The sequence below is a fragment of the Sciurus carolinensis genome, chromosome 1, assembly GCF_902686445.1.
Source record: "Sciurus carolinensis chromosome 1, mSciCar1.2, whole genome shotgun sequence".
NCBI lineage: Eukaryota > Metazoa > Chordata > Mammalia > Rodentia > Sciuridae > Sciurus > Sciurus carolinensis.
Window position 1 is genome coordinate 143553065 of NC_062213.1, and position 12617 is coordinate 143565681.

Here is a 12617-nt window from a genome sequence, read left to right on the forward strand (position 1 = left end):
TTCCCCCTTTTCCTTTGAGATGCCTTTTCACACTGCTGGAAATCACCCCTGTAGAAAGGGTGACAGCACTGAGGTTTTCCACTAGGTCAAAGTTCTCTGTTTTAAAATAGAGCAGATGTGAATTTGAGATTCACATCTCAAAATATAGGATGCCCAATTAACTTGAATTTAGGATAGACAATAAATTATGTAAGGTCCAAATATTTCAGGGAACACACTTATATTAAAATATTACCTGAAATTTAAATTAACTGGTATCCAGCATTTGTATTTACCTCATCTGGCAATCCTATGAAGAAAAGCATTATACAGAAGAAAGTGTGGTGTGTACTTGAAAGTCCAAGATGCAAATATGACTTCTTGAAAAGGAAATCTTTTACAAGTTTATAATTTGTCTTAATCTTTTCAAGAAACATGGAAGAATCCCACAAATAATAAAGAAATCTTTATATAATTGCCTACTCATCAAATGTAAAATACCAATAATAAATGAGTGAAAAAGAGTATTTATTTTAAAATGGATTTAAAATTTTTATTTAAGAATATTAAATACTAATTATAGGGTATCTTGTTTTGTATACATACTGTACATATAAGGTATATGTACAATGTGTATATTTGTGAACATTTAGATTTCCATGTTTTGCTGTCTGTATTCATTTTCTCTTACTACTATAATGAATATCATAATTTAGAAGTTTGAACAACACAAGCTTATGATCTCACAGTTCTGTAGCTCAGAAGTCTGGGTATAGCATGGCTCAGTTTGTTTCTCTGCTTAGAGGGAGTGCTTAAGTCACTGGCTAAAATCATGGTTTCAGTTCTTTTGGAGATTTTGGGAGAAATTCATTTCCATGTTCTTTCAAGTTGACAGCCAAATTCAATTTCATATGATTATAGGACTGAGATCCCATTTTCTTGCTGGATGTTAGATGGATTGTTCTCAGCTTGTAGAGGCCTCCCATATTCCCTAACACTTGGCCCATTGTCTTCAAAGCCAATACCTAGTGGGGTCTTCCCATGCTGCAATTCTCTCTGATTTCACTTCTCCACTTAGGCCCCGTCTATCCTGCTTTCTCTTATATTAAATCTCTTCTGCTTTAAGGGCTCACATGGTTATATTGGGCCCCATGGGAATCAATCAGATTCATCTATTTTAAAACCCATAACTTCAATTCTATTTGCAAAATCTTTTTTTTTTAATATTGACAGATTTTAAGATTATAATGTAGATATTTTTTGAGGGGGTACATCATTCTGCTTACCACAGCCCCCAATTTTTCAGATACTCTATGTGATTAACATTGAAACTAAGGCATTTAAAGGAATGATTCTGGACAGAAGACAAAGCTTCATCTATTTTATTCTGATTTGAATTATGCACAATACAGCACACTTTTAAACTTTTGATGATTAAATTGATAGCTCCTCAGCCATTTCTATAGTGGTCTAAAGATTGAGAATGAATAGTTATTTTAAAAGACCCCTCAATAGACCAGCTGAAATCCACACTTTGTTCATGGCAGACATAGTTTCTCCTAGGCCAGTTAGTTTAAAGGCAATAAAAATTAAAGAGACATATAAGTTGGGATCATGATGCATTCCTAAATGAACCAAATTTCATGTGATATATATGAAAAATTAAAGCATGGATCTAAAAGTGCTGGAAGAAATTTTCTCATTCTTTTTGGTAAGATCTGACATATAGATGGTTTCATTAATTATTGAGAAACAGACTAAGAAAATGACTGATTGGGATGCTTCATCTTGAAGTCTGAATTTTGGGCCCTTGAGTTGTCTGTACCTGGAGGTCTAATTCTTCAGAATTAGCTCATGCTTTCCCACTAACTCATCTACTTCAATTTCTTGTTTTCAAAAAATAAGGCAATTTATACATTTTTTATTACATTGCCCGATAACAGAATGTGTTTTCTAAACTGCATGTACCTGAAGTTAAAAAACAGATCTTTATATAGATAAATATCACTTAAAATGAACCTAGAGAAATGATTTCAAATTTAAAATAGTTTTTTTTTTTTCTCTAGGAATGTTTGTTTATGGTTTTGAATGATTTTTTTTTTCTTCACAGCTGTTTTCATTTTCTTCTATATTTTAAAGTGCAGCAATGAATTTCAGAATCCTGTGTTTCCCATCTAAGGTCCTTGTCCTGATCATTCCTGTAATGGTATCACAGACTCCTAGTTAACACTCTAAAACTGTGTTTAAAAATTGAGACAAAAGTAGTCATGAATGAATGTTTACAAGTCATCGATTAGCCTATGTGCTTCTGTGGCACTAACCACAGAACTTCTGTGGCACTGCAGATAGATAATGAGGAAACACAGCTGACAAAATAAGCACACATAGCTAAACACCAGTAAGCAAAACACATATCGTCTTGAAAACACCATTTTCTTTTCTTTTTTACCTTCTTTCTTTTTCCCTTTCTCTTTTTCTTTCATTTTTGTGATGGTGGTGGAGGAAGAGCTGGACATCTAACGTAGGACTTCGTGCATGCTCAGTACACTCTTTACCCCTGATCCATACCCCTGATCCCAAAGTCACCATTGTTTTAATTAAGGTAATATCTCCTACTTTTAAAAATGACTCAAGTATTCAAGTCTGCCGTTATGATACAGCCACTGTCATATAAGTGTAGTGCTAATAATATCTTTCCAACTGTTCAACCTGAAATGCAGATTTTTATAACTATTCTCAAAGCCATTGCCGCTCTGGGTTAATTACAAACTGCTTTTTATTTTCAGAAATACTTTTTAATTCTATATAATTTTGTTTTGAGCTATTTTTTGTTGCCTGACTCCAGGCCCTTTTTACTTACTTTGTAAAACTTTTCCTTTCCAAAAGATGCTTTCTATACCATGAAAACTACAGAGTTTTAACTTAGTTTTGACACAATGTCATGTGCCTTTAGGTGTCTTTAAGTGATACTGATTATTTATATATGGTTTTTGGCTCTGTTAGAAAAGGGATTTAAAGTAGCTTATCTATTTATAGATAAAGAAAAAATGCAAGCAATGTGAAAGGAGTAAATGTAGATTTTACCAATTATCCCAGATTTGCTGGATCATATGATCTAAAGTCATACTATAATATTCAGCAAATTTGAGATAACTGAAAAAATTCTAAATAATAATTTTAGAAAAATGATTATTCTAGTAAAATCATCATTCTTCTGGTTCTTTTTCTTTAAAATTTTTAAAAGACCCTTCTGACATTTATTAAGTGGTAAGGGAGAATTCATTCAGGGCTATTGTGATACATGTCAAAACAATGGCTGAAAGAGAGAAGGATTAGCTTAACTCTGAAAGCAGTAAAGAGAGCGGGGGATTTATAGCCTGGGAGCTTGTTGAGGGTGATGGGATAATTACTAAGAGACATCAAGGGTAGCGGGGGTTGTTACTAAACTCACTTAAGATTCTTGCTGAACAGCAGCCTGGGGAGATCAGATATCAGTGATGAGAGATGAGTAGTTTGATTACATATTGAGAGTGATCAGATATCAGAGGAGGGAGGATTTTCTGTAAACTGACTTAGCAGGATTATTGACAAAACTGGTCTCTACAAAGATGGACAGTGAAACCCATGGTAGAGGCTTAATTAAGAAGGGACTAGTGGAGCCTCTCTAATATCTGGTCAGGGAGAGAAACTTTGTAAGTCTCTAGTAACTAAAGCAAAGAAAAAACACATTGTCGTATGGATTTTGCATTTTCCAAAATAGTAAACACCCATCATTCTCTCTACTTTCATAGAATTTAACTCAGGTCTGACTCTATAATTTGTATGTAATGTCAGCTTTAATAAAAATACTCTGAAAGTTGTATGTAAGTAAGTTGGCATTTAAGCCAAAGCAGCGAGGGAATGGCCATGGGATACTTCAGAAACTAACAAGTTCAGCTGCCTGGGGGTTCGCTTAGTGTTTGAGAGGAATAGCAAAGAATCCGATGTGAGTGGAGTGAGGTGCAAAGTGGGTAGAGAAGGACCTGAGGAAGGAGGAATTCCAGACACCATGTCATGTCAGGCCTTTCAGACCAATTGTGAGATTCTTGGCTTTAACTCTAAATAAGATGGGTAGCCACTGGAGGGTCCGAATAGAAAAATGGTTAGACATACATTTTAAAAAGATCAGAGTACTTGTCTGGAATTCCAGTAACTTGGGAGGCTGACACAGGAAGGTCACAAATTCTATTCTAGCCTCAGAAACTTTACAAGGCCCTCAGCAACTTAGCAAGACCCTATATCTCAAAATTTTTAATACATATTTTTTTAATAACTGGGAGATAGCTCAGTGGTAAAGTGCCCAGTGGGTTCAATCCCCACTGCCAAAAAAATAAAAATAAAGTGAAAAGATCAGGCAGATTACCGTGATGAAGTAAATTGTGGGAAGGCAAAGATGGCAACAGGGAGATCTGTAGGGAGGCTTCTGCAGTAGCCCAGGAGAGACACCATGATGGCCTGTTTCAGGGTAGTAGTTGTGAAAGTGAGAAAGTTGTATTCATATTCTGAATGCTTTTTGAAGGCAAATATGAAGAGATTGCTAATGGATAAACCTTACGAACCAGAGAGAAAAGATAACTCACATTCCATTTGGTTTGGTTTGGTTTGGTTTGGTTTGGTTTGGTTTGGTTTGGTACAGGGGAGATTGCAGCAAAAATGAGTTGGGGGAAGAATAGTAGTTTGTTTTTCGACATTTATAACTCTCAATGTCTATTAAAATTCCAAGTGGAGGAGTCAAATTGGACCTCAGGACAAATGGTATTTTGAACCTTTGGGTCTGATCACATAGGAAGTGGGTGAACAAAATAGTACCTTTCTCTGTGATGTTCTCCCCTGTCTCTTCTGGTGGTTCAAGATTGGCATAGGCCTATTTTCAGTTGCTGTCACTTCTGTTCTTTCCTGCTGTGCATGGCCCTTACTGAATTGTGTGTTGCATTTGCCTGTTGACTGGTCATCTCCATTATATTCTACATTCATTGAGGAAAAGGCCCACAGTACATTCATAATTATTGAAGGAAAGAATAAATAAAAATTATTTGCACTTAAGATAAAATCTGAGTGATATTTGTCCCTGCCAACCTCACCCTCCACTTTGCATGCTACTTTACTTTGTTTACTAACAAGCTAGTCATCTTTATCAGTTCTTTAAAAGGGTAACACTTTCTCAACTCCCTCAAGTCTCTTGGCTATTTTCTGTACTGTCCTTCATGGAATATCTTTCCCGCTTCCTTCTTTGCTTTGCTAATGCCTTCCAATTCATCAGGTCCTGGAAGTCCTAAGAGAGAGGTTCTTCCTGAAACTTCATGCTAATCCACCTCAGTCTTCTTTTTTGTCTCTCCTAACAGTCCATATTTGTGAATTACTATCACAGTTTGTGGATTTACATACATCTCTATGATTACTTGTTTAGTCCTTCCTTACTGGAATCTATGACAAAAGATCATGTCAGTTTTATTGATTAATATGTATGTGCCAAGCCCTCACCACTGTACTACTTATTAAATCCTTCAGGAAATTCTTAGAATAAAGAAAAATTTAAAATCCATATGTTTATATTATTATCAATGTATATGAGCAATATAACCAATGTATGCGTGATTTTTCAGTTATATAAAACTATAACACCTTTTGATAAATATGCTTTAATTTCTTTTCTCTAAGAAAAATATGAGCTTATGGAATAAGAATTAGCCTCCTACTTGCCTAACAGCACCTGGTTTTTATAAGTATGTAAACATTTTCCCTTTTTACAGAAAAAATGCACTTTCCAGATCTGGATCTCCCCCAGGGAATGTTCCATTTCCTCTCTTCACTATTTTAGCATGTGATATAGAAAAGTATGTCCAAAGTGTGTATTCACTTTTATGAAACCATAGCATGTAAGAAACTGCTTTCCAATTCAGTTTTAACAAACAAACAAACAAAAACAGAAGTCTAGGAAACTTTAGAAAATATTTGAAATTACTAATTTATGTGGAAATATTATAACTTGAGAACATTTTAATAATTTAAAGTTATTTTATCTTAGAGCTCTTTCATTGTTGAGATAACAAATTCAATATAAAAACCTCATAAAAATTATTTGAAGATTTTTCAAACCAGTACTGGTTCAGCATACATTTTTATATTAAACAAATTTAAAACATTTTTACTATTTAAATATGCACATACATATATTTGTAAAATTAAGTACAGTTGTTTCTAAATTTATACCAAATAGCTATAGCTATTGAAACCTAGAAAATAGTAAGTATTCCTCTTTTGTGGGTATTAAGGAGTTTATAAAATTAAATATTATTAAATTGTCACTTCAGTTAATTATTTGAACATACAAATAGGGCAAAACTATTTCAACTAAATCAATTCAAATATACTTTATCTCCCCTCTGCAATTGCTAATGTCTTTTCTTTATATGGAAGCATTAGTGTAATTAGAGTTAATTAATCATATAATTAGAAGTAATAGAAACAGAAAGAAAGTACTAGACCCCTTATTTCTCTAAGATTTCCTCTCAAGGACTCCCCATGGAGAAATGACAACATGAAAATCCCTGATCCATTATTTTATATGCTTGTTATAATAATAATCACCTAATTTCATTTTAACAAATTATATAAAATTCCTTAGAATATAGAAAATAAGTAGTTTTGTATAGGTATAAGCTTCTAAATTGCTAATAGAATTCACAGGAAATTATAACATTGTGCTTGGCTGCTGTCATTTCAAAATGAAAAATCTGGATTAATAAAATATATTCAATAAAGGACAATCTAATATTTCTATAGTACTTAATATTTTAAATTATTAGTATTCTTATAATATATACACATTTAAAGCATAACCCTCATTTAATCCTCTAACACTGCAAATATAACTTAATTTCCAAAACATAGGAAAAGAAGAGGAAACTTCATAATGTGGTCACATTAAGAAGGGTGAAAATTCTAAATATTCTATTAAACTCATAATAGAAAACATAAATAGAATGTGTTAATTAATAAATTTATTTGATTTCCAACAGATATTTATTTTGTGGATTGATATATTGAAACCTTCCAAGGTTGAACCAGAGGAAAGGAAATCTCAATAAATATTGGAAGGGCTATCTAGATGAACCATACCAAAGAAGTACCTTCAAAAAATTTTAAGCAATAGAAATAAAGATGTTTTGTTGAGTTTTCTAATGTGCTTTCAATTTTGCTTTTTCAGACTGAAATTTTAAATGTCAAATTATCTCTAATAGTTCTCCTTAAGGAAACAGTGAACAAACTACTTCCTCCAGTGTTTATGAAGCTTTCCAATCAAAATTCATCTGAAAGTGTTTATTAGTCATATTACTGGCAAGATATGATACTCATCAATATGCAGATGTTGTTGCAGCACTTAAAGAAGTTCCTTGAACAAGTTGCTTAGACCAAACTGGCAATTGTACTACTACCTTAAGCACTAACAATGTTCAGTGATATTATAATGATCGGCCACACTTGCCTATGAGAGGGTTTATACAGTGTAATATACAAAAATATGTTTTTTGGTTTCTCTTATTGAAATCTTTACTAATTTTTTCCCTTTTTGTGTAGTCAATTTTTTATAAAAATAATCTAATTTTTTGAAATTAATATATTTCTGCAGGTTAATCTCTTGGCTTTTGGAGTTATCATATACAAAGTCTTTCGTCACACTGCTGGGTTAAAACCAGAAGTTAGTTGTTATGAGAACATAAGGTTAGTGTTTCTTGATGCCCATGAACTTTAGTCATTAAAAAATCAAGTAACTTGAAGTACAAATAATTTTTGGAATTACTGCCTTTTTTTTAATGATTGGTTCATACTTTCTTCACCATACTTAAAATACTTATTGGAAAAAATATTTAATACATGTAATCAGACTACAAATACCAAAGATTAAATGGTAAGTGAAGCAGTATTTTCATATACTCCCTTTGAAAGTAAGAAATGATAACTGTGTTTTAAGGCAAAAAATAGGCCATAAGGCTTTCTTTTATAAAACATTTCTCAGTACTTGGTCAGTGTTTCTTTCTCATAATTCCTAGTTTGCATATTGCCATGATTTTTTGTTGTTGTTGTTGTTAACCCTCTCTCTTTAAAACTGATTTATTGAGACCACAAAAATGGTTTGTTCAGGAAAAGCTGAAGTGTACCATAGGGAACATGGGAAACAGCTGACTGTTGGTGTTGCTTGGGAACACTCCTGTATTTTCAATCCTCGCACAAGATTTATAGTGGGGATTTAGCAAATGTTTGATCGATTACTTTCTTTTAGTTTTCACCATTTGTAGTTTCATGTTGTGTGCTGGTTTTAATAAAGTTGAAAATGACTCATTTTCTGGGGCACATTGCTAGAACACCTTCTGCAGTAAAGAATGATTGGATTGAAAATGAATGAGAGAATAATCAGTAGTTACTTCATTTTCAAGGCAGTGTCTTCAGTGAGCAGGATTGAATATTATTTTACCCAAAGTCACTGGCAGTTGAAAATATGTAAGTCTGGGTATATGTATTTTTTCCACAATTTAAAAAAAAAATCAGTATTCTGACATGCTTATTTTGAGGTAACTACATTGCAAAAGGAAGGGGAAAAAAATCTGGGTTTAGATCCTACACCTTTCCTCAAAAACCTTAATGGAAAGTAGAAACTCCCTTGATGTCATGGACATGTGCTGACCCAAGTCCACACAGTATACTTTTCAAGGTTTTGGGGGAAAAAAAAAACTTCCTAAATGATAGATATATTTTACCTTTGGGAATTAACTGACATATTACATTTGAAATCAAAGCATACACACTATAGTATACCAGATAAAAATGTTTTCAGATTAAGTAATTCCTATAAAAATGCCATATTTTAATAGCACATCCTGCATCAGGGCAATAGCAAACCCTTAAGATTGTCCCAACTAACAACAGCACACACCTGTCAGTTTTAAAGTCATTATTGGTCTTTGTCAAAGATTTCATGGTTACACAGCATTTCATTTCCCACACGCTTTGAGGAATTTTGAAAGATGCAGGGAATATACATGGCTTTCTTAATGGAAACCTTCCAAATTCATTACAGGTCCTGTGCAAGAGGTGCCCTTGCTCTCCTGTTCCTTCTTGGCACTACCTGGATCTTTGGGGTTCTCCATGTAGTGCATGCATCTGTGGTGACAGCTTACCTCTTCACAGTCAGCAATGCCTTCCAGGGCATGTTCATTTTCTTATTCCTGTGTGTTTTATCTAGAAAGGTAAGCAATTTCTTAATTTGTCAACACCATAATACATTTACATAGCATCAGTGAACAATTGGTAGAAAGTTCATAGTCTCATATTTTTGTGACTTCTGTCTTTATTGCTGAAATTAATGCATTTTAGCATTAAAATAGAACATGAAGCTGTTCATAAGGAAGTTTGCTTTTTAAAAATTGCTATTAGGTATGTAAATATAGATCACATTCATTACACTTTGCTAATCAGAAAACAATGCTTTAGAAAACCAAATACAATTTGTGATTTGAAAATAATTTGATATGATTGTCATGATTATGTGTAACATTTCTTCTTTTCATTTTCTTTTTTCAAGATCCAAGAAGAGTATTACAGATTGTTCAAAAATGTCCCTTGTTGTTTTGGATGTTTAAGGTAAACATGAAGAACTATGGATGATAATAGCTGAAGGAAACCACAAATCTAAACTATGGATGACCAATGCATAAAAATGACTCAGTCATATTCTCCAGTAATCTGTCATTAAATAATCAAACATTTTAAATCAATTTTTCTGTTTACAGTCTAAGAACTATAGATAATATGAGGTAAAATAGCATACCATCTAGTTATAGTATGTTTTCCTACATGCCATAGTTAGTTATGTCAAAAATAGTATTGCAGATATTTGGAAAGTAATTGGTTTCTCAGGAGTGATATCACTGTGCCCAAGGAAAAATTTTCTTTCTAACACAAGAAATATATGAATGTCCTGAAGGAAACCACTGGCTTGATATTTTTGTGACTCATGTTGCCTTTGAAACTAGTCCCCTACCACCTTGGTAATAAGCTCCGTTACAGAAAAAGGAACATAAGAGAATGAAGGGGCAGAATATCAATCAGTAAAAAGGAAATGGCTGTTGTAACAATGAGATGTATTTTGAATAAACATGCTTTCCTGTAAACTAGATGAGAGACTTTTGAGATAAAATAAATAATTGAATAAACGTCTTGTACCATTTTGTGAATTGCTCTGAACTTAAATTTCTACTGAAACAACTTAGATCTCTATTTGTTATATCCATTTTCTTTTATAAGATTCTAAGAAATAACTCCACAGGTGAAAAAAAAGATACCTATTTTTTAAGTTAATATTAGATTGAGGTATATGGTATTTCTTATTTCATAGATTGTGACTTCAGATGCATAATCAGTAAAATATAAAAGTGCCAAAACAAGATTGTTATGACTGGAAATGTAAAAATAGTATGTATAAAGCTGAAATATTTTATTCTATAACCTTTAGTGTAGTAAAAATTATCCTATCATGGTAGACTAGTATATTTGAATACTCCATTATTTTTAATTTTAGAAATACTATCATTCACATTGCAATAGTCCCTTTTAATTTAAAGGGCATTGTAAATATAAATGTATTCATAAAGTGAATTGCTATTTTTTTCTGTTTAGAAAAATACACATTTAAAAATGTTATTTATAACAAAGAAGTCACTGAGAACTGTAGAAGTTTGCACAGTGATTCTATTTTCTGACAGTTTTCTATTATCTATTAAAGCATATCTTCTTCAATGTATGGCTTCTATCTATTCTCAAATCTTCTTATTAAAATGTAGAAGCAGTGAATTTATTTTAAAAAGATGTAATTGTTTTGCACCTACCAGCCTGTAAAAGTGTACCAACACACTGAATATTATGATTTTAAAGCAATTTCTTTAGCTATTAAAATGAAGTTTATCAAATCTTGCTCTAACAAATAAAATGCTATATAAACGAAGCAATCCTGCTCCTGCTTTTCTGAAATTTCTCAAGAAAGATGATCTACCTGCCAAGTCTTTTTATATTTTTAGAGACTCCATGAATAACTTTTCATTATGTCTTTTAATTTCTTACTTTCTAAGCCTATGACCTGTTATCATCATTCTTACAGACTAGTGTTAAAGGAATGTGATATTAAAATACTAATCTATTCAATCAATGTGTACAAAATCATGCATGTCAGGCAGAATAATGACCTTCCAAAAACATCCACACCCTAATCTTCAAAATGTGTGAACATGAAAGATATGGAGTGAAGGGGAAAGGGTTACAGATGAAATCAAGGCTGCTAATCACCTGACCTTGGGATGAGGAGACAATCCTTGATATGGGGGGGGGGGCAATGTAATCACAAGATCCTAAAAGTGAAAGAGGGAATCAGAAGGGACAGGGTCACTGTGACACAGTGTGACAGACTTCACCAGTCATTGCTGGCTTTGAAGTGGACAAAGTCCACAGATCACAGAATGCAGAAGCTGACAAAGGCAGGGAAACCACTCTCCCCAGAGTCTCCAGAAGGAATCAGCCCTACAGACCTCCCTTCTAGCCTAGGGTTACCCGTGTTAAACTTCTAATTTCCGGAATGTTAAGACAATAAAATTTGTATTATTTTAATTCACTAACAGTGTGATAACTTGTTACAACAGCAACGGGGAATTAGTACTACAGAAGTATTTATGCAACAGCATCTTTTTTTATTTAAAATTAAAAAATTTTTTTTGATTCATTGTACACAAATGGGGTACAACTTTTCATTTCTCTGGTTGTACACAATGTAGAGTCACACCGTTTGTGTGATCATACATATACGTAAGGTAGTGATGTTTGCCTCTTTCCACCATCTTTCCTTCCCCCGTAATAGCATCTTTAGAGACAAACTAGTATTCAGGTGAAGTGAAGCTTAACTCCAGCATCACCCTCCCTTACACGTGGTTGAATAAAGCCTATATTCTTTAGCACAGCAACCAAGCCCTTCTTATAACTGCTCACCTCCCCAGGTTTCACTTTTACCCTATTCAAGTTTCTTCATTCTCATCAAATGTTTTACTTTCCCACGACCTGTCATGGCTCACCAATTTCTCTTTTTCTGAAATTTGCTCCCGTGACAATCACTATTCTGGAAAACATGTACTTGTTCTTAGTGTATCTTTATCTGTAATAAATGGTCACCAAAGAAATACAGCTTCCCTGACTGAAAACTCACAATTAACTAGAGAAATCATAATCCCTTAAGAAAAAATAACTGTTGGTTAAATGACTACATTGTAGTTAGGAAAGACTTATTTACATGCAATATACTAATTATTAAAAGTAAAGTCTATAAGCAAATACTTCCCAATCTACAGTAGGCATAACCAAGAAGCCTAATATGCTAATTTGATGATGACATTTTTTAGCTCTTTAGATTCAATACCAAGCATTAAAAATGAAACAATAAGTGCTATTCTTCATTTTCTATATATGCCATCTACCTTACTATACCCTCTTAAATGCCCTACAAAATATTCCCCTTTATGAATCAATATTATTGTTTAATTTCCTCAAAATGAAAATTTGAG

At 33.0% G+C, this 12617-nt stretch overlaps 1 protein-coding gene across 2 annotated transcripts in view; it reads left to right on the plus strand.

Annotated features, from left to right (window-relative positions):
• The window catches only part of Adgrl4 (adhesion G protein-coupled receptor L4), a 118746-nt gene extending 107729 nt beyond the window's left edge, over positions 1 to 11017 (plus strand). For both annotated transcript variants that reach the window (XM_047526466.1, XM_047526474.1), the window contains exons 16-18: positions 7649 to 7740; positions 9095 to 9263; positions 9599 to 11017. In XM_047526466.1, the coding sequence (XP_047382422.1) occupies positions 7649 to 7740; positions 9095 to 9263; positions 9599 to 9661 (324 nt within the window). In that variant the 3' untranslated portion in view covers positions 9662 to 11017. The remainder of the gene's footprint in view (positions 1 to 7648; positions 7741 to 9094; positions 9264 to 9598) is intronic.
• Positions 11018 to 12617: the final 1600 nt, after the last annotated feature.